Source organism: Meleagris gallopavo, chromosome 6, assembly GCF_000146605.3.
Source record: "Meleagris gallopavo isolate NT-WF06-2002-E0010 breed Aviagen turkey brand Nicholas breeding stock chromosome 6, Turkey_5.1, whole genome shotgun sequence".
Classification (NCBI taxonomy): Eukaryota; Metazoa; Chordata; class Aves; order Galliformes; family Phasianidae; genus Meleagris; species Meleagris gallopavo.
In genome coordinates, this window is record NC_015016.2 from 9,925,921 (window position 1) to 9,953,143 (window position 27,223).

The 27,223-nt window shown below is 36.2% G+C and overlaps 1 protein-coding gene across 2 annotated transcripts in view; it reads left to right on the forward strand.

Moving 5' to 3' along the window:
* Positions 1-26,869, forward strand: part of WDR37 (WD repeat domain 37) — a 33,209-nt gene extending 6,340 nt beyond the window's left edge. For both annotated transcript variants that reach the window (XM_003206972.4, XM_019616276.2), the window contains 12 exons: positions 2,095-2,191; positions 4,427-4,522; positions 4,674-4,738; positions 7,027-7,162; positions 8,495-8,566; positions 10,744-10,788; positions 12,134-12,210; positions 13,547-13,784; positions 14,275-14,416; positions 24,010-24,144; positions 24,524-24,638; positions 26,129-26,869. In XM_003206972.4, coding sequence (XP_003207020.1) covers positions 2,095-2,191; positions 4,427-4,522; positions 4,674-4,738; positions 7,027-7,162; positions 8,495-8,566; positions 10,744-10,788; positions 12,134-12,210; positions 13,547-13,784; positions 14,275-14,416; positions 24,010-24,144; positions 24,524-24,638; positions 26,129-26,260 — 1,350 coding nt within the window. In that variant the 3' untranslated portion in view covers positions 26,261-26,869. The remainder of the gene's footprint in view (positions 1-2,094; positions 2,192-4,426; positions 4,523-4,673; positions 4,739-7,026; positions 7,163-8,494; positions 8,567-10,743; positions 10,789-12,133; positions 12,211-13,546; positions 13,785-14,274; positions 14,417-24,009; positions 24,145-24,523; positions 24,639-26,128) is intronic.
* Positions 26,870-27,223: the final 354 nt, after the last annotated feature.

Consider the following 27,223-nt stretch of genomic DNA (forward strand, 5'->3'; position numbering starts at 1 on the left):
CTCCTTTCAGCGTTGTGCCTGTTTCTGTGAGTTGAAAGTAGCAAGCTGAAAGTATCACGTCATTCATATAAGACTGAATCATGCACAAAGCAAGTGTGCTCTGTGTGCATCTATTAGTGATTCCTCTTGCTCTTGTCCTTATACTCAGTGTCCATAAATAACCTATCTGGCTTTCTGAAGATAGTCATCCTGAATCTAAGAACTAGAAGTTCTGGTTGCTTAAATGCTGACTTGCTCAAAGATGCCTGCTGCCCTCTAATGGCTACCGTGCACATTTGTTCATCTTTCAGTTTATGAGAATGGAAGCAATTTCTTTTTGGTTTCGCTTTGCTGGAACACCGAAGAACAAAACAAAGCATAATCATCGTTAAACTTCCTTTGAAATAATGATGTTCACTATAATTTGGGTGATGTCCTGTATTAATGTTGTGTTCCATAATGGTTTTTCTGTAATTTAAGACCTCGAAGAGTGGTGATTTGTATTGTGCCAAAAGCAGACTGGATTTTTTTTTTAATAGCTGATGATTTCAAGACTTTGAAATTAAATACTTTTTTTTTCCACATTTTCTTTTTTTTTTTTAATGTTGCTTAAATGCACACACCCGATGTATTTGATAGGTGAGTGCTGAGATGATTGTTATGCTGGAAAGAATCATAGAATCACAGAATGGGTTGAAAAGGACCACAATGATCATCTAGTTTCAACCCTCCTGCTATGTGCATGGTCACCAACCACCAGAGCAGGCTGCCCAGAGCCACATCCAGCCTGGCCTTGAATGCCTTCAGGGAAAGGAGCAGTTGGGCCTTTTTACTGTTAGGGCAAGGCTCACTAAGCAGAAACTCTTCTTGAAACAATTGGCTGACTAGATAAGCAATAACTGCGTAAGCCAGCTGCATGTTGCAGTATGTCAGCAACTGAAGAAAAGAATACTTTTAGTAGAATTTACTTACATATTGCATGAGGATGACTCAATTATTGATTCATATTTGTAGATTAGAGCAGCTAGTAGATTGATTTAGTGCAGTTATTATACTGTCATTAGTCTATATTTTTTCCTTTCTACCTTGCCATGCTATTTTTCAGTGGTGTACTTTGCTTTAAATTTTATAAGATATTTGTTAGTGCTGCATCTTGAGTTTATCAGTGTATTACATTCAGTTGTCTTTTCTTGTTGTCTTCTCAACAGCGTTTGGTAATTGATACACTGATTCACCTTGAGTCCCAGCAGAAATCAGTGGTTGGTTGGGATGCGGTGTGTGTTTCTTTGCTGAAAACATGGTGCTGAACCCTATTTTGTAGGCAAGTCAATAAAATTCAGCTGCCTACAGAAACTTGTCAGCCAGCTGTGTACTGAAGTCATTTACATCTTTTATTGGTGGTTTTATCCTGTACTTATTTTTATTCCTCAGAAGTGTTACATTAGTTCTGCAGAGGAAAAATTCAACCCTTCTCTGTACATTTGCCTGAAAATATTTTCTGTGAAGAGGAGATTTCTAGAATAATACGTGAGGAGAGAGGGATTAGAAATTGCTGTTTCTTTCTTGCTTAGTAACAGGCAGTGATAAAAGTAGGTAACTATTTAAAAGGTAAGTTTGTCTAAAGCTTTAGTAAATAAAGTATCATTGCAAAACACCTTCTTAAGTCGTGTAGTCAACTTCTGAAATACTTGGTCAACTAAAGGTGTTTTTCCTCTTTGTCTAAAAGCATTTAGACAATTCAACAACTTTTTTCATTTTTTTCTATAATGAGTTGTATTTTTTTTATAATTGTTCAGTAGTTAAAAAAAAATAATCTGTGCACTTGAATTTTGTCCTTTGAAAAGAGTATGTCACATGAGTTACTTTATATTGTACAGAAAGGTCCCCCAGACTTTTTATTTTATGTTACTTTCCAGAAGAAGTTTTAAGTTTCCTTTTTGTCAGGAGGTAGAAAACTTTTGAAGTGGGCTTAAGATTGAAATGCAATTGGAGGTGTGTATATATACATCTTTAATTTAACGCTGTTTAATTATATGTATATGTATTAAATGTATTTCGTATTTAACTGAGTGTATATATGTAACTAAATTTAAAACCCAGTGTTTTGCCTCCTAGGATTCTAAACTACCATCTTCTGTTCGGAACACACTCCTTGAACTTTTTGGACAAATAGAGCGGGAGTTTGAAAATTTATATATTGAAAATTTGGAACGTGAGTATATATTTTTTCCAGCAACTTAAGAACTCATTGAATCTAGGATATAGTACTTGAAAAGATTGCACTGAGTGCTGTAATGTAATCAATTGAGTTTTTCTGAGAGGCATTGAAAAGTTGCTTTGAACTTGTATTGAAAGTGCTTGTTAGTGCATCATGTAACCAGCACCTGCAGCTGCTCGTGAGTTTTGAAGTTGAGCACTCAGTTAAAACACTCAGTAAAAATGCTCCAAGTGTTATCTGCAAAAAAATATGACGTATAATGTAACATATTGAAGTGATCCACAGTGATGTACAATCTGGAGTAATGCAAGCAGCTATATAGTAAAGCCTCTCCTAAATTTTCCTTGTTGGGTTTTGGAAGCTTGGCTTCTGCATTGTCAAACCTGTCTACATTGGCTCCACGTCAAACCTTTTTCCACACTTCAGCTATTCTCACTGTTAAACCAAATACTCAAGTTACAATAACATTCTTGCTTTGTTATTGGAAATGTGCTGCTTCTTTATTCTATTAAAAAGCTGAGATTGTGTTGGTTAAATGCTTTCAACACTACACCTTTTTTGTACGTTAGTGGAAGTTTGCACACCTGACTTTTCAGTCTCCTAAGTTGGCTGGAAGTGAGAGAAGTTTGTTCTTGGATTTTTTTTTTTTTTCCCCACACAAAACATTCATGAAACTTCACAAAAGCTCGTCAGAAAAGCAAGCAATGAATTTGCCTGTAACCCTCAGAGTGTAATAATTTTCCATCAATCCCATTTCTTTTACTTCTGCATCTTTCTCCTTCACCAGGATGTTATGTTTCACTCCTGGCATTTGTGATCTCTCAGCCCCCAGGATGACTTCCAAGTTGCTCACTGTTATTTTGGCTCTTGGTCTAACTCCTTCATTGGTGTTGCAGTTACATTCAGTAGAGAATCTCAGGTTTTCCTTCCTGGCTTTTCATGTATTCTCTTTTCCTTATTACAACTAATTTCTAGTCTCTTCTAATTCCTTAATTAATTCCTTAATTCTTTCAGCTGTTTATTTTAATCTCCCTGACTTGTTTGTTTCAGTCATCTGTTAGTACAAGCTTGTCTTTGTTTACTTCTCTTTCATGTTGTGTTTAGTAAGTTTAGGTGTTTGTGACTAGGAACACAGGAAAGAGAATCCTGCTTTGCTCATTTCCAGCAAACTGGAGATGGTATGCAAGTGTAAGCTGGCTTTTTTTAGTGCTTATGACTGAGACTTCTGTTGTGCATTTCTCAGAAATGAGGAAGAACCACAATCCTAATGGATCACGTTCTCCCAGATCAGAAATTGTGTCAAAGTCTGGGAACAAATGACTTTTTTGAGGAAATTGTAAGAATTTGTGGGAAAGGCAGACCTAGCCTTATTCTTGAAAACAAGCTGAAAACTGCCTGGCTAAAGACTTTCAATGAAATGTAACCTGAGGAAGATGTTTTAAGATATCAGCCCAGATTTTAAGGAATAACTATAAGCTACTGGAAATATTCTTTGTGAAGTGAAATCAGACCATTTAAACCAGCTAAGCAACTGGAAATCTCTTAAGAGTACCTGATCTTGCTGAACCATTGCTCTGTTGCTCAAATGACACTGGCAAGGGTTATAAGTAATTGAGAGAAAAGCACATTCTTGTTTCAAATGAATACTTAGATTATTTTTTGCACATAACACAGATGGTACTTAATGTTTCTGAAACACTTGAATGTAAAATATATACATTATTCTTCTGCATTTTTAATGTATCTCAAAGAATAAAATGTATCTTTGTGCTCTTTTTTGTGGAATCTCTAACTGTAAACAAGAGGTCAGGGAAGAATACTGTTTGATGATTAATAAAGTCTTTGTCAAGAAGCAACATACATTGCCATAAATATACTAGCTACACAATTAGTAAGTTTTCTGCTTTCTGTTGGATTTGAGTCAGTGTAGGTGGACTATATATTTAACAGAAATTGCTTTGTTAATATTTAGTCACATTTAATAGTAAAAATATCTAATTAGAAGCCAGCAGTGCTTTCCTTGGAATCTGGGTCAAGGTAGATCTCTGGAAGATTCAGCATGACTCTTTGTTTATGTCATTGTGAGAACTGCTTCTAAAAAACTAAAGTTCATCTCTTTTCCTATCCTCGGTGCAAGACACATTACTTGTAACACTTTTTATTTAGAATGTTAATGATATTGTTAATGGTGCTCCTTTTTTTGTATTAATTTGAATTTTTTGTTATCAGTACGTAGAGAGATTGATACACTTAATGAGCGTTTAGCAGCTGAAGGACAGACAATTGATGGAGCTGAACTGAGCAAAGGACAACTGAAAACAAAAGGTCAGAGAACCACAAAGAATCTTAAATCGTATTTTTGAATGTAATTTTTTGTACTTGGCTGGTCCAAACTTGGAATCTATTGACGAGTTACTTATAGAAATAAACTAATGTTGTTTGAAATATCTTCCTTTGAATTTATTTGTCTCAACAGCCAGCCATAGCACCAGTCAACTTTCTCAGAAATTAAAGACAACTTACAAGGCATCTACTAGCAAGGTACGAGACAAATTAAATCTCTACTCATCAGTGTGTACTCACGAGAGTAATATGGTTGTCTTAAGTGGTAAATTATAGTTTCTTTAAGCAAAGTAGTGCTGTTTTTTGTGTAGATTTGCTTCGGGAAGAACAGTATCTTTATCTTGGATGCATCAATTTCTCATTACTTCTACCACACTATTACCTTTTTTTTTACAGTAACTACTCAATTTAAAAAAAAAAAAAGGATGGTGGATGGTGGAGAGGGGAGAACATTTGCATGCATATGCGTGAGCAATAGCTCTTTAAAGGGAACTAGCATTTTGATGAGGGAAATTAAAATGAATTGACGGAGTTTACTTGCAGAGAATTGAGTTCTCTGTATAGAAGGCAGTATGTGAAGTTATATGGATTTAACTAATAGGACAAAGCTGAAACACAGTCGGATACTACCTGGTTATCTGCCTACAAAACTTTGAGATCTGCTGAAGTAATTTAAAAACTTTCCTCAGGCCTAGAAAGTTGCATGGCATTTAAACATTTGCTTTCTTGGAAAAATGTTTATGAATGCACAAAGAACCAAGAAGTAACCTTGACACCAGTTGAGCCAATAACTGGTGTATGAAGTGAGGAGCAGCTAGTAGGAATTAAAAAACAAACAAACAAAAAAAACAGATCTCATGTGTAGAGAAAGTGTCAAATCAGTATTTATAGCTGTCTATAAATATGTAGTGTTCTTGAATTTCTGACTCCCTGTATTTGTAGAAAATGGCTTATACTAAAAAGGAGTATTATGGCCTTGCCATTAAGTAATTATTGAACTGCGCAGTAGTTTTGGAAACATTTGTACTTGTTGATTAGTAGGAGTGGGATTTTTCCCCAGAAACTTTTGCATGAGGATTTGACTCAAAATTAGAATAACAGAGTGCAAGTGTAGTTTGAGTATAGGATTGAGAGTTGAAAAACTTACTTTGAAATCTGAGAGGAGCACAGTCCCTAAATGTTTACTTAATTCTACTGTTCCATTTCTCATCTTTATTCAGTTGTCATGCTCAGGACTTGGAATATCCTAGTTTTAAGTCTTAAAGATGTCCTGTAACTTGTAAAAACCTTAATTTGCTTTAATGACATGCCTCAGTCCCTTTTTGTTACCACAAATGAATAGGATTTTAACCTCTTATGTTTTTTGTGTTTACCTTTTACTGTACTTGAAATGTAGACAATTAGTTTCCTAATTTTTATGAAGTTGAAGATGTGGTTTGTGTTGAAGTATTCAAAGGTTTTGAATCAACAGGTCATGTAGATAGATACTTTCTCATAATTGCATGCTGAGCAAAGCGCTGAAGAATTGCTTTGTGTTTTTGTTTTAACAAAGTTTTTCAGAAAGTCTATTGCAAAGCAAAATTATGAATTTGTGGGATAAATATTTGTGGGGTAGTAATAAGATATTTATAACTGTTGCTTTGCTTTTTTTTTTTTTTTTTGGAGTAATCTTTTCTTGTTTTCAGTTGTCTGTGGAAATGTTACAAGAAAGCAAGAAAGTTTGTTTATTTTAGAAGTATTACAGTCCTCTGTTATCTGAAAATTTCTGCAAGTGTGATACCTTTATTGTCTGGAGTTTTCAGTTTTCTTTTATTATAGATCTTGTAGTTCTCCCATTTTTGCTATATTTTTTGTTCCTTTAATTTAGTACAATTTATGCATGTGCTAATTTGTCTTCTCTATTTTCCCTTAACATTGAGGGAATGTAATTGTTGAACACATCTGAACCTTTAAAATATGTTATTACACAGAACTTGGCATGTGCTCTCAGGTTAGTGTTTGATGTGGTTAGCTTTTTGCAGTTCTGAAAAAAATGGTGTTGAGTTTGTAGAATTGAATGTTTCTGTACTTTATTGGAATCATTCAATAGTGCATTTTATCAAAGACAATACACTCGACTTCATGGACTGTCTTTAAGTTGTCTGACGAAGTTGTTTGGGAATAGACATTTATTTTTTTTTTAATAATCCTTGCCCATATCTGATGGGATGTTCACACTGCATTTGTATAACTGATTGCTCCAATGAGGTTGTACTACTGCAGTACAGAGTAATTTAGCCTTTTGTAAATAGGGGCATGCTGTAAGAAATCAAGTATGTTTGCATTGCAACTCGCTTTTCTATCATCAAATGGCAGATTCTTAGCAATAGTGAACTGTAAGAAAATGAAAGAATAGGTATGAACAAGTTAGTATCTATTTGTGTTTATGAAATAATTACTTAATCTTGTGTCTGTGTGGGAAAAATTTGATCTTTCTGCTCTTTCAGATTGTATCCAGTTTTAAAACTACAACATCAAGAGCAATCTGTCAACTGGTAAAGGAATACGTTGGCCACAGGGATGGCATTTGGGATGTCAGTGTTGCAAAAACTCAGCCAGTGGTTTTGGGAACTGCATCTGCTGGTAAGCTTTTGTGTTGCTTGCACGTTCAGAAAATTCTGGTTTAAACTCTGAATAAAAGCAAGTGTACATCAAGAGCGTATCTGAATTCTTCATACCATCACTGAACTGCACTCTGAAAGAGTTGATTTAAAGGAGTTCAGTAGCTCAAAAATAAATTGGACCTTCCTTGAAACGCACTTATCCTGTAGAAAATTCAAACGTCCTCGTTGTTCTTAAGTATATGTCAGTTAGCTTTGGTGCAGGTCTTTTCCCTTGCACAAAATGCTGTACTCCTGTATTCAGAGATCCCTGTAAGATTCTCTATCAGTGTTACTTAGCATTATAAAAACAGCTGACATGGGTTTCATAGTTTGCATATTGTTGTGTACTCAAGTTCTTTGGGCTGTTGCTTAAGGATCTAGAGGCAGCTAAAAACCTTATTTTGTCAGTTGTTATGCATCTAACTAGATTTCTCACTCTCCACTGAAGAGAGGAAACAGATTTACTGACTTATTCAGTAGTACCTGTGATGATCCAAAAATGAGTCTGGAGGCTTGTATGTTTGCAACAATATTAGGAAATAAATCATAATCAGTTAGAGTTGGTCATTTTTTGTTGTCAGTCTTTTGAAGAGGAAGTAGAAATTGAGGACACTTACCATACACAAATACTATGGACCAGAAACCTTTTTTGCTTCATAAACTGACCTGTTACCATTTTTATATGCCCACTGAGGGGCACATTTTGTCTTTGTACTGATTTAACTTGGAAACAGCCGTTCTCCAATTCAGGATTAAAATTTTCCTTGGTTAAAAAATACTCGTATTAATAATTCACCTGAGGTTGTGGGTGGGTAAAGTAGTGACATTTGGATTCCTTTTTAAGTAATTTTTCATAGTGTTCTGCAGACATGTGCATTTGAGACTTCTAAGCATAAAGTAAATAGTTTGTACATAGAACTTTTGTTCCTAGTGACTAATTGAGATTTTCATCACTGAACTCTTTGTGTTTCTTAATCTCATGACAGGCAATCAGAACATTATACATAAATATATACTCAAGTTAAGGAAAATACCACAAATAGAATTTGCCTTTCTGTACTTACGCAAAATCATTCTGACTGGGATAGCTCCTTTTACTTCTTTTGAGAGATGTGTTAAGTTGTAATGATAGGAATGTTTTTCAAATGTATGTGTAAGATAATGATCAAGAGGAGCTGGCCTTTTCTGGATTTGAAATTGATTTCCTTTGGTGTCCCTTACAGTCCAAGTTAACTTGCTTGTTGAATCAGAGGTAAAAGTGAAAAGTATATGTTTGTAACAAATATTTACTGCTACTTTTCAATCTTTGTAGATCATACTGCTTTGCTGTGGAGCATAGAAACGGGGAAGTGCCTTGTCAAGTACGTAGGGCATGTTGGATCAGGTAAGATGGGAGCATGTTGTATGAACTGGAAAAAGTGGTTTTGGGAGGGAGAAGTGCCTTTTGGACACGTGCAGAAAAGTTCATTGTGGTTTTACTTCATGGTTTGCCAATACCATTAGCAAGTTAATTGTAAAATTCCATCGGTCTTCTTACAGGGAATGTTTTCTAATGTGATTCCCTTTTTTTTTTTTAAGAGAGGCGTATTAAGATAGTTCTGTAAATTGTGAATGAATAAACAAGGACATATACAGAAAATTTACAGGCACAACTACAACAAGAGTTGAACCATGTACTTAAGAGTGTTGACCAAATGTTTCTTGAATGTGAACAGACCTGGCTCTGTCACCACTTCCCTGATGAGCCTGGTCCAGTGTTTGACTGCGCTCTTGGTGAAAAAGTTTCTTTTCCAGTTTCAAATCTGAACTTTCCCTGACACAGCTTTAAACAATTCCCTTTCATCCTGTAGCCTCTCTACAGAGAGATAGGCACCTCCCTCTCCACTCCTGCCCCATGAGGGAATTATAGGCAGCAATGAGGTCACCCCTTTTTCTCTTCCAGACTGAACAAACCAAGTACCTCAGCTTCTCATAAGTCATATGCTCAAGTCCTTTCACTATCCAAAGAAGGACATTTCTATTATTTCTATATTCTTGTATTGTGAAACCCAAAACTGCACACAGTATTTGAGGTGAGGCCACATCAGTGCTGAATATAAAGGGACAATTACTTTTGACCAGTTAGCTATTCTGTTCATTCTGGTATACAGTTGGCTCTTCTGGCTGACAGGGCACATTGTTGGCTCATTCTGAGCCAAAACCAAGCCAGTTGTCCCCTATTTTATATATACTTTATATATACTATACCAGGATTGCATTGGTGCAGGTGCAGAATCTGGCATTTGTTCTTGTTAAATTTTTCATATGATTGATGGTTGCCCATCTAATAAGATATCTCCGTAAGACCTCTCAATCCTCAAGGGAATCAGTGGCTTCTCTTAATTATCATATATAAACTTAGCATGCGCTCAACTGCTGTGTCGAGGTGATTGATTAAAAACACTGAAGAGAACTGTCCCTGAAATTGAGCCCTAGGGAACACCACTTGTGTGGTTTAAAAACTCCAACTACTGGTGGTTTTTTTTCTTGAATTTTTTTTTTTCAGTTGCTACTTAGGTAATGATGAAATTAATGAAAGGCTCTAAACTATGTTTAAATAGATGTGTGTAAACTGTTCAAACCAAAGAAAAAAAGAACAGTGTAACATTCTAGTTTATGTAGCTTTCATTTAGTAAAACTTTGTTCACTTGCTTATGTGTGACAGTTGATTTGAAATGTTGGATGTCAGCAGTTATTATGCTATTGAGGTGATTTAGTGTGAACAATGAGTATCTTTCTCAACTCAATACTCAGCAAATTCCAGCATTCTCTTGAGAGCATAGGCATCTATTTTACTTAAATGATGAACACAAATGATTTTTAAGTTCTTTCTCAAACTGTTGAAGTGAAGCTTATGGGTTCTGCAAATAAAAATGCTTAGTAATGTAATTAAATCTTATTCATTGAAATAAAAAATGAAGAGCAGCTTTGTAGGCTGACAGAATTCTTGCAGGGCTGTATTTTAAAACAATCGTGCTTCAATTACATGTAGTTGCAGGACTGAAATCTAATTTGTTATTTGCATTGGATCTTTAAGCATTTCTTCTTGCAATCTTTAGCAACAATGAGGAAGCTGATGGTCATATCTAGTAAGTTTAATGATTAGGTTAGGAATAGTTATGAATAATTAAATTCACCTTATGGAAATCTAGAGCATTATTTCCGATCAGCTTGCAAACAATTGCTTGAAAGTAGTTTGTTTGTCCTCTTTAACATGAAACACTTGCAGTAGGTTCAAGAAATAATTTGCTAGAAAATGTATGTTGTGGTATCTGTAATTGACTTTCTGGAACTAAATCTCAAAGGATCTTTCCAACCCAAGTCATTCTGTGACTGCTTTGCTTGATACTGCATAGGCTTATGTGCTCCAATATTACGGTTTCTCTCAACTAAGGGGTTGCAATCCTACAAAAAGTCAATTAAAACTGAAGACTTCTTGATGTCTCAATGCTTATAATGATAAAACATTATGAAATAATTCTTTTAGTACACTAGCTTACAACTCTGCTTTGTTTTACGCAGTAAATTCGATAAAGTTTCATCCAACTGAGCAAGTGGCTCTTACAGGTATGTATGTTTTTTTTCATGTAATCATTTCAATCTATTTAATCTATTTTAATCTATTTAATTATTTTTGGAAAAATAAGTGTGTCACTTCCTACTGTCTTTTTGGTGTTGTAGGGGCCTCTCTCTTCTACTTTGTCAGTACCATCATTGATTAAATTATCATTATTTTTTAAGGAATAAGAAATCAGACCTACATCATTCTATCTGTGTTTATCATACCATACTGACACTTGTGCTTAGTCACTTGGAATCATACGTCTTAATACTTTTGAATTACTTGATGTTTCTGGAAGTAAAGTAAAAGAATGCTACTGAATATACACAAGAAAAAATGAAAATACAAATGGTAGTGTAAGGATGTTTTCAGGACAGAGTCAATATCAGAACAAATTTGAGTTTGAAAACGATCTCGTGTTTAATGCTGTGGACTGTACAGCCCAGCAATTTGTGCAGTACACTTGGGATTAAAGAGATATGATTAATTAGATCTTCCTGTTTGCATATGCTACCTGTAGTCAGTGTTGGAGTACCATAAACAATATTATGTAAACTGACACCAAAAATCATACAGAGTTAATAAGTTTTCTTCTGCCTCATACAGAGTTAATAAGCTTTCTTCTGCCTTTCTTGATCTGTTACATAAGAAATTTTTTCAAACACATTTATGTATAGTTTTTTTTGTGTGTCAAGCCTGTGCACGTGCATACCAAACTGCTTTTCATCTCAATGTAGGACTCTCAGCACTACCCCTGTGTATTAGGAGCATGTTTGTTTTGTCCATAGCAAAGAAAATCTTGGTTAGTAACTGATAAATCTCTTTCAAAGAGATCCTGAAATCAACTACTGAGCTGTAAATTGGTACTAGTTAAGCTGAGTTGCTTAATGTAAAGTCAGAGTAGTTTCATTCTTGCTGTTTTGGCTTTCTCATAAAAAATGGGCTAGAAACATTTAATAGATGAAATCATTGAATGAAGAAGAACTTTGGCATATTTGGGAAGCTATTTATTGGAAAAGCGGTGAAGTTAGTGTCCTGATTTGTAGGATTTAAGTGGATATTTTCACTGATCAATTTGGTAGCTACTTAAATTTTTACATGAGTTTTGTTCTCATCTGTGTTGAAGTCAGGGAAGTAACCATTTCATTAATGTTGAGACTTGCTTACCAAAGAGTTGTAACAGTGTCTGTTAAAAAGATGCCATGCAAACAGTATTGCCAAATATGAACACGAACATGAAAGCTTGTTTTGATTGTTCATGGAAATACTCTAATTTAATCAGTGCTCCCTTTCTCTCTCTCTCTCTCTCTCTCCCCCTCCATTTCTTTTTGCTTTCTTTTCCCTGTGCAGCATCTGGAGACCAGACAGCTCACATCTGGAGATACATAGTACAGTTGCCTACACCTCAGCCAACTGCAGACTGCAATGTAAGCAATTAACTTGCTGCAACTAACCTAATTGCACAGCAATTTCATTGGATGTGGATGTTATGGTAGTACTGAGCATTACATTTATACATAATTAAAAATTACATGATTTCAGGATTGCAGAAGGTGGGGGTTTAAGGTTTTATTTGAATATGTATATTTCTGTATCTTTCAAAAAAAAAAAAAGTAATTCCTTTCGTGTTTCTGAAGAAACTACAATGCACAAGTACCTTAATTGACTTTTTTCAAGGTAATAAGCATATAAGGTATAAGAAAATGAAGTGGCAAGTGCAGTTTTTCATAACAATTAAAATCATAAATAATAAAATTATTTTTAAACTGCTTAAGTTCTTGTAGCTTACCTCACTGAGGTATTTGAATAAACTATAGTTGCTATGAATTCAAAACTGATGGTAAAGTTGTGTATCTTTGGCATTTTATTAACTGTATATTTAATATGATTTCTAATTGACCTTTGCCAGCGTTAATCACACTGTCTGATGTTGCTGACTGAAAAAAGAAAAAAAAAAAAGCCTGTGGACAACATTTTCTGGCTGGCAAATGCTGTATGCAGCTTCAAATCACCCTTACTAAATTGTGAAGACAGATGTAGTTTCTAGCATGAGCTTCTCAGTAAACGAAATAGGGGCGAGAGGTGGCCATGTAATATGAAATGCATGGATAGATTTCTGCATGGCAAATGTTTGATTCAGATGAGTTGATTTGGAATTTCTATTTTGAAAGAGCAGTGCAAATGTTACCTTTTCCCATCCAAATATATAGTGAAAAAGGAGTGCGTTTGTCTTGCGTGAGTAATGTGCGGTTCAGAAATCAATGCTTTTCTTTTGAATCCAGTTTACATACGGGATACGTTATTTAAAGACCAAAAGGCAATGCCAAGATATTGATTCTAACAGATAAAAACATGACTCTAAATGGTTGTCTTCCCAAAGATTAAGACCAGTCCCCTGTTAGATGCTTCTGATCTTTAAAAATTTAAAGGGAAAAGTCTCTTGATAATATGCATGGGAATGAAACTCATGGGTAATATAGTGATAGGAATTACAGAAGAGGCTTGCCAGGCTATATGTTGGACAGATATTTAAATAGTTCAATAGAGATTTTAAAATGAAGTTATTAAAAATTAATTTAATTCAACTGTCTTTTCCCTTCAACTATGATTTTGATAGTAGGCACTTAAATAGACAAGGTTCTGCAGAATTACACTACCCACATTCATATTACATGGAGTTGGAAGCATTTACACTGTAAAATGTAACTTAGAGACATTCTTTTCCATTTGTTTTCATTCTTTTTTCCCTCTTGAATTTTATAGCAAGTGTCTGGAGAAGATGAATTTGAGTTCTCGGATAAAGATGAACCAGATGGAGATGGAGATGGTTCTAGTGATTGTCCCACTGTCAGAGCCCCATTAACTTCACTCAAAAGTCATCAAGGAGTGGTCATAGCAGCTGACTGGCTTGTTGGGGGGAAGCAAGCTGTGACGGCCTCGTGGGATAGGACAGCAAACCTGTATGATGTAGAGACTTCTGAATTAGTCCATTCTCTTACAGGTATTTCTTCACTCAAAAAAGGTATAATTGGTGGTTTATTTTTATGGAGATCCCTTATTGTGAAAATTATGGCTCTAGAGTATGGTATGAGTATGGTGAGCAACTTACGTTGCTGCTTGGTGGTTGCAGTGGTTTCTAAAATTCCAACCTTGTAAATCCCCTGAGCATGAATTTGTGTTCTTTCAAGCATGTGATAGAGTCAACAGAACAGTTGTTTTAAACTGAATATAGCCAAATTTTCATTCTTGCAAAGTATTTGTTGTCTTTATGGCATATTAAGTAGCAGCAATTTCTTAATAATCATGTGAAACGAGTAGTACTTTTTTGGTTTTAAGTATAGTTTCACATCAACAAGTAGCATCAGAATTTGAAATAATTAGTACACTTTTACTGATTGTTTAAAAGAGGCTATCAGCGTTCCATTCCAAGCATGTGTAGAAATGAAAAGTCTTATTTTCGCTACCTTATATGTTCTCATCTGTGATTGTAGGGCATGACCAAGAACTAACGCACTGTTGTACACATCCCACCCAGCGTCTTGTGGTGACATCATCACGTGATACAACTTTCCGTCTGTGGGATTTCAGAGATCCTTCTATCCATTCTGTGAATGTCTTTCAGGGCCACACAGAGTAAGTGACAGTTTCTTCAATTTCTTTTTAATATTTTTATTTTTTTTACAAGTTATAAATGTACATGGTTGTTAATATGAACAAAACTGTTTATATTCTCTTTTTGAGGTACTAAGTTAACTTTCCTATTTTGTAAGACCTGCTTTCACAGACCAGGTGAGCTGTGGACAAAAAGCTGTACCTGAGGCAGCAGTGTGTGCTTGCAGCCCAGAAAGTCAAATGTATCTCGGCTGCATCGCAAGAGGAGTGTCCAGCAGGGCAAGGGAGGTAGTTGTAGTTCTCCCCTCTGCTCTGCACCTGTGAGGCTGCATCTGGGGTACTGAGGCTCACAACATAAAGATGCAGAGCGATACAGAGCTGTTGGAGTGGGTCCAGAGGAGGGCCCTACTGGTGACTAGAGGAGCTCCTCTCTTACGAAGCAAAGTTGAAGGAACTGGGCTTGTTTAGGTTGGAGAAGAGACCTCACTGTGGCCTTTCAGTACTTGAAGGGAGCTTACAAGCAGGTAGGGGACCAACTATTCATATGGTCTGATAGATGATAGGACAAGGGGGAATGGCTTTAAACTAAAAGAGGGGAGATTTAGATAGGTGCGAGGAGGAAATTCTTTACGCAGAGGATGGAGAGGCAGTGGAATAGGCTACCCCATCCCTGGAGGTGTTTAAGGCCAGGCTGGATGCAGCCCTGGGCAGCCTGAGCTGGTGGGTGGCAACTCTGCCCACGGCAGGGTTTGGAACTCGATGATCTTTAAGGTTCCTTCCAACCTAAGCTGCCCTGTGACCTCTGGGAGGTCTCTTCTGACCTTAACTGTTCTGTGGTGTGGTGATTTATTTCATATATTGTGACAAAAAGAGATAATGTCTGATCAACTGTATTACAGCAGTACCCCTAATCTGCAGGCATAACTAACACACAAACACACACACGCGCACACACACACAAGTCAACTAACTATCCTCATACCTTAAATCACCTTTAATTATAAATTTTATATAGATATAATGTATAAATAATATCACACCGTAACCTATGGTTGCTAGCTTGAAAACTCTGAAAAGTAAGTACTGCCATATGTTTCAAAGAGAACAGTTAGGAGTTTTCTCTGAAAATCAGATTTTTTTCACACAGTTAAGATTGTTACTGCCTTTTTCTACTGATCTGAGATCCAAACTATCATCAAATCCTAGCAATGCACGGTGGTTCAGAATTGAAATTTCATTCCTTTGTGCTGCACTTGATACTGCAGCTTGCTTCTTTCTTGGATGCTGTAAAATGCTTATGTTGGGCGTGAGTGCACTGGAACTAAAATGTGAATCTGAAGAGGAAAAACAGTTTTTACTATAGACTTCAGTGTCTGTGGAGCCTGGGAGCAGAGGCAGCAGACCTGTCAGCAGATGGCACCACAGCTCTGCTATGACTGCCAGACTGGGGGTCCGTAGCTCCAGCTCACAGCTTCCAAAAAACTACTCTCAAAAAGAGGCTCAGAGCTCCAGCCTCTGAAGTCAGGTGATAGCTGACCACCCTACCACTTTTGTCTTTTAAACTTTGCATCAGGCACATGATTCCTTTTTGGAAATCAGAGAGAAAGCCAAGGCTTCAAACCTGATGAGATTTGTTTTTTTTTTTTCACTGCTATTTTATACTTTGTGTCTGTTTGCTTATTAAAGGCATAAGTGGATAGTGTAATTTCAGATTCCTTCCTTAGTAGCTGTAATGAATTAGATTTAAGATTTAGTCAAAATGGCACATGATTTATTAGAAATACAATGCAATGATACTGCTGTTGAGAGGCTAAATTACACAATTTAAATTTACACAACTAAATTACAATTAACTTACATGCAGAGTATGATTTTATAAAGCTAATTGGCTTAAAAAAAAGATAAACAATTACTGTGCATTGCCTTGTACTATACAGTGATATTCTCTCAAAATAAGTGTGTATGCCAGTGATGAGGGACTGTTTGTATTTAAAGTAAGTGGACTAAGAAATTACCTGTTATTTTGGTATTCTGAGCATATAACTGTTCACTCTATTAAAAGTGGGCTGTTTCTTGTAGTTTACTGCTGTCACAGTTCCAAGAAAATAAATCATCCTCCAGCAAAGGCAGAAGGAGTCTGTTGTGACCATCACACCTGTGCTGGCCTTCTTACATTGATGCCTGTTTTGAATTAGTTGTAGTAGACTTGTCCAATTGCATATGAGGCTCTTCTAGTGATAATGATTTTAACTTAGCCCTTGGTAAATCCTGTACGTTGCTCATTCCAGTGTTTAACCTCCCTGTTAAACTTTTTGTGCTTTCCTAGTTGGACTAGCTTCAATTTCTGGCAACTAGATTTTATCTTCCCTTTTTAATATTAAAGAGCTTTGCTTTCTGTATTAATAGATATTTAGGTGATGATAACAGTTTCATTTATTTATTTTCTATAAACAAACCATGTTTTCCAATATGTTTTGACATTTATTCATCCAGAGGCCAAGTCAGTACCTGAATAGTACTTCTGTACTTCAAGCCTGCATTCAGCTGAGTCTCTAAAGGGCATTCAGGTCATCTTTTGGAGATCTGTAAACTTTGTTGACCTTTTTCTTGTATATGACTGTTTCAGTTCCTAACTTGTGTCACGTTTTATTTTAGGTTTGATGCACCTCCAGTTTGCCTCACTTGTTATTTCCTACAGGTTTAAAAATAATGAATTAGTGTGGAAATAATACTAATTTTTAATTAAATATTCTTTTTCTCTGCATTTTGTGTGTGCACCACAACAAACTTGTGTTCCTAGTACTGTTAATCCCTATCTATCTATGAGATGTCTAACAGAACCGTGGGACAAGCTTATGTTTATGTTATCATCCATCCACTCAGTTGTTACATGTTAATTGAATGGACTTCCTAGGTTAGAGCCTTCCAGAAATTATCCTAGAATGGCTTGGGTTGGAAGGGCCCTCAGAAATCATCTAGTTCCAGCCCCAGTGCTGCGCTGCAGTGGGCAGTGGCTTGTAGGACTTCCTGACTACTGCACGTTTCTCCTTCTTTCATTCAGATTATGTGGTTGTAGAAGAGGAATGGAAAGCCCCAGTACATCAGCTAGATCGTAGAATCATAGAATGGCCTGCGTTGAAAAGGACCATATTGATCATCCAGTTCCAACCCCCTGCTATGTGCAGGGTCACCAACCACCAGACCAGGCTGCCCAGAGCCACATCCAGCCTGGCCTTGAATGCCTCCAGGGATGGGGCATCCACAACCTCCTTGGGCAACCTGTTCCAGTGCCTCGCCACCCTCAGTGTGGAAAAACTTCCTCCTAATATCTCACCTAAACCTCCCCTGTCTCAGCTTAAGACCATTGCCCCTTGTCCTATCACTATTCACCCTCGTAAACAGCCATTTCCCTTTTCTGGTTATTATGAGAACTGTGAAGCTAGTGAAGAGCAAATGTGTCTTGCCTCTTCAATTTTTTATCTTCTAAATCCAATGTTTTCTGGAAAATCTGAATTAAAAAGATGTAAAGATATTTGAGTAGTGACTTCATTAGAATGCTGGGCTGAATTCTGACATTTAGTGAATTTGGAATTAATTTCAAAATGGATTTCTTTATCAAGATACTAATAGTTGTTTTATTTTCATGGGCACTCAGGTTTGCCAAGGTCAGCAGGCTTTCCCTGATTCTTTGTTCCTCAAGATTGAATTCTCATTCTCTCTGATGTGTCTTACTTAGTGAAATGAATGTGTAACTGCATGCTGTTTTACATAAAATTTCTGCACTTCTGACTAAAATCTGTGCAATGAGAAGGAAGTATTTACAGGCTTCTTATGAAAAACAAAATGTCACCAATTTGCTGCTCTCAGTGGAATTCAGCCAGTTTAAACATTGGTTCTTCTGGAGATATTCCTGTTCTTACCTTAACTGTTCATGCCATCAGTGATACTTTACTTCCCATTTTTTCTACTGCTAATTATTCCCCGTGAGTTGGTTTCAGTTCAGCTTCTGTAGGAAGTGCAGAATTTTTCTCAGCTTTCTCCCAAACTTTTCTGACTAACTACATAATTCTTCTATTCCTTTAGTGGTACTGCCTTGTTCTATTTCCTAAAATTGTTTCATTAGGCTATCACTGCCATGTTCATATAAAGGCAACATGACTTGAATTACTACACAATGATTAGTAGTATTCAACTTATAACATTTACAGGGAAAAAAACCTATAGTCAAACTATGAGGGGAAGGCATTGAAATATGAGGTTATGGAGTTGATATTAGATTCTGTAACTTCTTTTTTTTAATGAGGAAAATTAGACTGCTTCTGTTTTTGAAATATTTTTTCATCTTTATTTTAAGAGAATAATGAAAAGCTGATGACTTTTAATTGCTGTGCCTATAAAAGAAATGTGCATAGGATTGTGGTGAAAATCATTTGCAAGGAGGTTTTCCTATAGGAAATGCTACTTGAAACTTTTAAGTGACTGATCTTATCATAGCAAGTTCTCTGCTGTATAACCAGTGGTATGCCCTCTTTAAGCTAGAAGAGTAAGTGCTTAAAATTAAAAGCTGAAATAAGAAAATCCATTACATGTTTTAGTTAGGGGATTGGATATGTAACATACAAATTTTGAATGCTCTTCATGTTAGGTATTGCAGTCACTTCAAAAAAAGATGTGGGCAGTAAATTCTGGAGAATCATAGAATTGTAGAATGGCTTGGGTTGAAAAGGACCACGATAATCATCTACTTTCAATCTCCCTGCCAAGTGCAGGGTCACCAGGGTCACTACACAAGGCTGCCCAGAGCCAATCTTAACTCTGTTTATGAATGCATGCTCTAAAAAGTGCCCTGTGTGTGCATATATATATATATAATTAAAATAAATAAATAAAAAAATATATTTTTTTAATTGACCCACACAAGAGTGTGGCCAAAGACCTTTTCTTTATCCTATTCAGTGTAGTCTAACACTTCATAATGTTTTGTGGTTTTGAAGCTTACATAATGTATGCAGCAATACTGCAGGGATCAACGTAATTTTTTTTATTCCATCCTAAAGGTAATGAAGTTGATTTTAAAGACAACTAATTTGTTAACTTGCCATTGAGTAATTCTCATAAAAGCTACTGACTGGTTTTCAGTACTGCATCATTTTATTATTTTAAGACAACTAGAAAGAAAAGGAGATATTTGTTGTTTTCTCTTGGGTGTCATGAAGCACATATCTCTGGAATAGGCGTTGTAGATTTAGATGCTAGAAAATGACATTTCGGTGCTAACGACCGTCTCTGAATTCCCACCTTCTCTATGTTACTTTTTTCATGGCTTGTTCTTAGTCTTTCTCAAGCTGGAAGAAAAAGCTCTGCTCATATTTTGAGATAAACTCAGAAATAGACTTATGGAATTGTATGCTTCTGTCTTCTGAGCATTGAGGTAGTTTAGCACTCCTAAATCCTAACTATGCACTCAGATGTGGAGGTATTGATGTGTTCCTCACAGGGTACTTACGTGGCCAGGGCAGCAGTCCTTTTGGATAGGCATCTACTGTTCATAACTGTGGGTTTTAAACCCAGTTCCTGGCTTCCCCTCAGGCTGTTTGCTGCTTTGTGTAAGGATGCGCTTTATTCCCCTAACAGAATATATATCTCTCCCAAATACCTCTTTCTTTAGGTTTAGTTCCTGAATGTTACCACTTGCAATCTAAGAGCTATATTTGAGCACTCAAATGTTGTTTTTTAACTATGATCTGGTGTACATATTTATCTGAAAGCTCTCTTTTAGTTCATTTCCTCCAGAATTTAGTCCCTCGTGCCTGTTAGCGCTCGTGAACTTAGTCCCGTTTGCCTGTTAGTTCTGCTGCCAGAAAAGCATGTTTTCTCCAAGTATTCAACTGCAAATCCCAGTATGGGATTGCAAATCAAAATGGAAACAGAAGTGTTCACTTTTTTTTTTTTTTTTGATGCATTGCCAGTAAGTGTTCTGCATCAGCATTTCATGGTCCAACATTTTTGACATCATTTTTTTTTTCTCCCTGTGTGTGAAATTTCAGCAGATTGTTATGCAAAACAGTTTTGTGTCTCAGTATGACTGGGGAGACAGCTGTTCGGCCTAATGAGGAGTGCTAGCACTACAGTATTTCTGTTGATTGAGACCCACGGAGGGAGCAGAATGTTCGAGGCCGGGCAGTGGTGTGTGGTGAGGAAGTGCCACGCTGTCAGCTGGAAGTACACGCTCGGCTGCTCCCTACGACAAGATAAATGAGTTTTGCTGGGGTTTGGCAGAGGCTGAAGCTTTTCTGGAGAATAGTTGTAGCACACCAAACTCCTCCTGGGACCCATGGTTTGAAATGTCATAAGACTGCTTCTTTTTTGCCAGTTTTTTTTTTTTCCAGTGTCCTACAGTACCTGTCATCTTTTTGATTTATTAAAAACCTAATGTCTTCTAGCATTCCCTTAACAAGGTTTGATGATCCTTTGTTGACACTTTTTATTAATGTAGCCAAGGAGATGTTAACCACAGGTTTAGGTTTAGTTAGAACAAACTGAAGATTACTATTGATGGAAAGTAAAAATGGCCAAGTGAAAATGCAGATTGATGTCTTTTAATGTTTTGATGTGAGTGGAGTTAGGGAGGCAATACCAAAAGGCTTTTGGTGTATTGGCTGCTCTGTCAGCTTATTTCTTCCCACCACTGACTTTGCTTTGCTTGCTTCTCAGGAAGCAGGCTTTCTTCTTGTTGCTGTTTTGCAAGTAGGGCTTCTATATCTAGTCTTTGATTTCAGAGCTTTTTACAAGAAAGGCTATTTCTGTAGTCACTTGTGCTTGCAAACAATGCATATCCCAGTCAGCAGTGCCTTTCAGTGATGAATTTTGGGATGGTAGACAGCGGATGAAGACTACTAAACATACTTGTCAAGGTGTCATGGAAAACTGCAAGGCAGTCTTCCTTTTCAAAGAATCATAGAATGGTTTGGGTTGGAAGGGACCATTAAGATCATCTAGTTCCAACCCCCTGCTATAGGCAGGGACACCTCCCACCAGTCCAGGTTGCTCAAAGCCCAATCCAGCCTTGCCTTGAATGCTTCCAGTGAGAAGACATTCATAACCTCTCTGGGCAACCTGTTCCAGAGGCTCACCACCCTCACAGTAAAGAATTTCTTCCTAATCTCTAGTCTAAATCAGACTAGATATTTAACTCTTCCAGTTTAAAACCATTTCCTCTTGTCCTATCACTACATGCCATTATCAAATCCCAGCTTTCCTGTAGGCCCCCTTCAGGTACTGGAAGGCCGCTATGAGTCCTGGGCCTTCTCTTCCCCAGGCTGAAGAACCCCAGCTCTCTCAGCCCGTCCTCACAGAGGAGTTGAGGTGCTCCAGCCCTCTGATCGTCTTTGTGGCCCTCCTCTAGACCTGCTCCAACAGCTTCATGCCTTTCTTTTTCCTTTCTATCCTTCACCCGGTCATCAGAATGCTACAAGGGGAGCTTCACAGCTCTTCTGTTTTACAGACTTTTTCCTGATGTGCCCAGCAGCATCTATATGAATAGTTAAACTGAAAGTAGTACACACAAAGATTTTGTTTTATTTTGAAAATCATTTTCTTTTGACAGGAGCAGAAAGGATTGAGCTGATCTAGGGCTGACATTCTGTTTGCATGGCAATGGCTTTGACTGTTTTCATTTGAAAGATGATAAATCTAAAAAAGAGAACTTTATGTGGTCAAAAAGACTTAACTATGTTTGACAGTGATAAGCGATAAAGGAGAACCAATATGAGATCAAAGAAGCTGGAAAACTGTTTAAAGTTGTGGAAAAAAGCATCCAAAATTGGAGGGTTATTTTAAGACAGTTTCAGAACATATTCCAGCTATAATTGGAATAAAATGTATGATGGGAAAACAGATCATATCTGTGTGTTGGTTGCAGAATACTAAAATACTGTGTATTTACTCACCTGGAGCTTTTCTATGATTTGAATTCTTCATACTGTCATGTATAAGGAGGTCTCACAATTTATGTGAAGTGTACAGATTTAATAGTGTGAAAGTTCTAAACCTCATTTCAGATGTGCTGCAGCAATATGGAGGTGTGAAACTTTTTTTTTTAGGTGTTTTGCAGCTTGTGTGAGGAACTTGTGAGGAAATAAATGAAGAAAATTAGTAAGATTTGTGTAGATTAGGCAAACAGAAATCAAATTGTGCGCAAAGAACATTCAAACTCTAGTCTGCAGTAATTTGATTGTGTGAATGAATTCTCTTCCCAAATGCAAAAGTGCCTCTTGAAAGATTCATCTGCTGTGGCCTTTGTGTATCTTTTGGCTTTTTGACTTTTGGTTCATGAATTCCAGAAGATTAGGTGGAGACCTCTTGATTCTTATTATAATCATCACTCTGATAGCTTAGCTGCACTCTAATAATGCATTAGGAAGCTTGGTGTCATGAGTAAAGTGGACCTTCATCCTAATTAAAACTTAATTTGGTGTCAATTTAAATTAAGAGGCTCGCATAAACTGATCCATTGTGACCTGGCTAATGCTAATCTCAATCAGCAGCTTGGATAGGACATGAATTCAAATTTCTGCAGAACAACCAAAGTGACAGTAACGACTGACAACTTAAATTAAAATTACTAAATTCTAAGAAATTGATATGCGTGACCCCAGTTACAAGATAGGTCATTAAATCAGTTCTGTAGAAACAGAGTTGAGAAGCCTCCCTAATGATTTTAGGCACAGACAAAAATGCTTTGCTAGTACACTCTGAGGACAGAAAATAACTGATTTTCATTTGAGGATCTGCATAGTATTTAACTGAAAACAGTACAAAAGTGTTAATTGCTTTATTGTGAAATAATAGGTAAAAGATGTAGAAAAGAAGTCATGAGAATTTTTCAGTTGAGCTCAGCAGTATGCTATTCTTCGAAAGTATAAAGTCCGAATGTAATAAAATCCTTTGTATATGTGAATACAGTTAATATTTAATAATTACATATACATAAAAGTACATAAAATATGGTTCCTGAAAGGAGTATTTTGTGTTTCTATTTGGTAGAAAGGTTCTTGATAGTCATTCTCTGGCTGACTTTGCCCATTTGTAGCCATAATGAGTGATGTTTGAAGGACTGGCTGCTCATGCTTCTTGATATTACTACTTGCTATGTGTCTTACCTGACTGTTAAAATTAAGCTGCTTGTAAAACGGGGATTAAAATTAGAGTTCAAAATTATTAGGTTGAGATAGCTGCTGCTAGCAGAGTTACTCTGGAAGCTCTGTGCTTGTGTGTAATACCATGTTTAGATGGATTTAAAAATAGTATTGGTTACAATCTCACATGGGGAAGTCTTTTATTGGGTACTAGTGATTCAGTTGTAGGTGTCTGATGTTCACATTAATATAGAACTTCAAAAGTGAATTAAGGTTTAATGAACTGTGCATTTCCTGTCCCATTAGGATAAATAGAATATGAGAAGTGCCTCCAGACTGACTCTCCACAGAAGGAGAAGGAGAAAAACAAGCTATACATTCTAATGGAACCGTAGGAACAGAAACTTTAAATCACTTGCTAGTTTAATAACAAACCTGAGGGCTTGACAGTTTTCTTTTTTACTCCTAATTGTTTAGCACTGTGACATCTGCAGTTTTCACTGTGGGAGACAATGTTGTTTCTGGTAGTGATGACCGCACTGTAAAAGTTTGGGATTTGAAAAACATGAGGTCTCCTATTGCTACCATTCGTACAGATTCTGCAGTAAATAGGTAAGCAGACCTTCAAATTATTATTTTCTTAATTAAGAGAAATTTAGTTTTAGTCACTGTAATTAGAATTCGATAGTGAGATTTATGAGATTTTGAAAAAGGTCTGAAGTAGTTTAATAAATGAGAGATTTAGTCAGCATTCATTTTCAATAAATACACTGCATTGTTTTTCTGCGATTTTTATATTGAATGCAGCCTGTTTAGCATCTGGCACAATGAACTGTCTTAACGATTTAATACACTTTATTTTTGGCATGGATTCTATCCAGAAGGAATTCAGCTATATCACTTCTCAAGAGTTTAAACTTGTATTGTCAAATTCTGTTTGCCAGGCTCACTGTTGTATGCGTAACCCATTTTTTTTTTCTCTTCTGCACAGGATTAATGTATGTGTTGGCCAAAGAATCATTGCCCTTCCACACGACAACCGACAGGTTAGGTTATTTGACATGTCAGGAGTGCGATTAGCACGCCTCCCTCGCAGTAATAGACAGGTAATGGAGTTTTTCTACCCTTAAAGTATATCTGTTCTTCTCTTTATACAAGGATAAAAATAGGGTTTGATGTCTTTAGTGCAAAAGCTGATGAAATGCTGAAAGATGCTTGTCTGTACATATAGACTGTAATTGAAAATGACCAACATGCAAATAAGTGACGTATTTTAGATTTTTTTCATTGGCATTTGAAATGGTGTTTGAACTGAGTTTCATTGTGTTTTTCCCCTTGTGAAAGTGGTAGTAATGTCTGGCCCTCTCTGTGAAATAGAAAAAAAAAAAAAAAAAAAGTGTGAGCGTTTTAAATGTTTTCATGTCTTGATGTGAATCTTGTTAAAAAGTGATTGATTTTGAGGTTTCATGATTGTTTTTTTTTTTCAATTCCTATGCGTAGAATTTGTCATATAAAAAAAATAACAGGAAAAAGTGGGAGTTGATTCTGAAAGCTATTCTTGTGATAATCTTTCTTTTTTTCCCATGACAATGCAAACCAATTCTTGATACTTGATACCAAGTACTGCACTATCCTTACTGCGTTCAAAGTTTTGTGCGTTTGAGGTGCTATTTGGAATGGCAAGCACTGCTAATACTAATGGAACAAGTTAGACTAAGTGAAATTAATTCCATTATACCACTTAAAGGGACTTTTTTATAATTTTTTTTTTTAACTTCAGTTGTCTGGCACGTTTCATATATTTCATAGGCAGCATGTTTAACCACAAGAAAGGCAGCATTTCTGACTGTCCTATATTGCTCACAGCTTTATGGACATCATGCATGTATGTGGATACAGCTGACTGAGTATACAAAAGGGTTTGAAGAACTGTTAAGTGTTTACCTATTGTTTATTTTCATTACTGTGATTTTTTTTTATTTTATTTTTCCTTAGCAATCATCAAAGCTGACACAACAGAAATGGAGGGTTTTTTTATTTATTTGTTTTACTTGAGCGCTTGTCAGAATACCTTGGGGTATTCTTCTTGCTATTGAACTTGAACAATGCACAGGGCATTGTTTTTGCTCAGTAGGACATTCCTCCCACTGTACTGTTATCCTTTCTGAGTTACCAACATGATCGACAGAAAGAAAAATCAACACTTTGTCTTGCAGGTTCATAAGACAGTTGTTACCAGCAAATAGTTTCTAGTTTTAAAGTAGCTTTTATAAGTAAAAGTGCTAAAATCAAAATTCAGTTTGCTTTTGTAAATAAAATGTCAATTAGATAGCAGATGTATTGTGAAAAACTCAAGTTTTGGAACTCCTGTTTGTTTGCTCCTGTATTTTTGGACCCAGTGCCAGCATTAAGCAGTCTCATTATCATAAAGATTTTACCTTACAGATGAAAATAAGTATGACCTTTAGGATTTTCAAATTCCATTTATAAAAATGTAGAGCATTAGCAAGTTTCCCTTTTGACTCTTGCCAATTTGTCGACACAGAAGCTTTCAAAAATGCTGTAAGTAATACTGACATCTCCTGACCTGTTGTAGGGCCACAGAAGAATGGTGTGCTGCTCAGCCTGGAGTGAAGACCACCCAATATGTAACCTCTTCACCTGTGGATTTGATCGTCAGGCTATTGGCTGGAACATCAATATCCCTGCTTTGTTACAAGAAAAGTGAAATGCTGGAAGAATTTTTGCTTTTTATGTTGCCGTGGACTGCTGTACTTCTGCAGACTTCTCTGAATACCGGTCTGCTATTGGTCTAAAAGCTCTTCCTTAAATGGAGACTTCAGCAGATGTTGTTCTTGTTACCACATTGTGCACAGTTTGCATGAGTTGTACAGAAAATGTGTATTTTTTTTTAAATTAGTTTGTCCTGTGTATGAACTTTTATATTTTGGCATCCACTGGTCAATATGTTCACTGTTGCATAGAACACATAAATGTTCATAAGTTATTTAGCATTTGATAGATAAACAGTAGGGCATTACATTTGTGACATAAATGTGAAACTGATGTAGTTAATGTAGAGAGTGTATAGCAGTCTGTTACATTTTTCCATGATCTACATATCTGCCTTGTGTTAAAAAGAATCTGCAGGGCTAAAAGTTTGAAATGAAGTGTGAATTTCACTAGTTGTATGATTGTAAACATTTTCCTGTTTGCATCTGATTGGAACAGTTATTTTTAGTGCTGCAGTATAGTGCTACTTCAACTCCATTTTCAGTCCAGTTATGGGAGAAATAGTAGACTTGAGAAGGAAAATATAAACAACTTGTAGTGATTATAGACTGCAAGGTGTATTCTGAAAGCTTTTTGTACTTTTTCTTTGGAAAAAAGAAAATGTTCATTCTGCCCTTCTTATATAAAGTGATTCTAAAAATCTCATGGCATTTCACACTAGCAAAAATCCAGAATATTATGATCCAGTCAAGCAAATTTTGAAGCACTTTAGTTTATAGCTATTGTTATAAACCATTTATGAAAGTTTGACTTTACCAGTGAATGTGAGCTGACCTTTGTAAGAAGGATTGCTTCTTTTTGGTGATCTGCCCAGAAAGGATATAATTTTTTCTTTTTTTGTCTTTTTTTTTCTTTTTCCTATAACTACAGTGAGTATACTTTAGATGTGTTCTCTTCT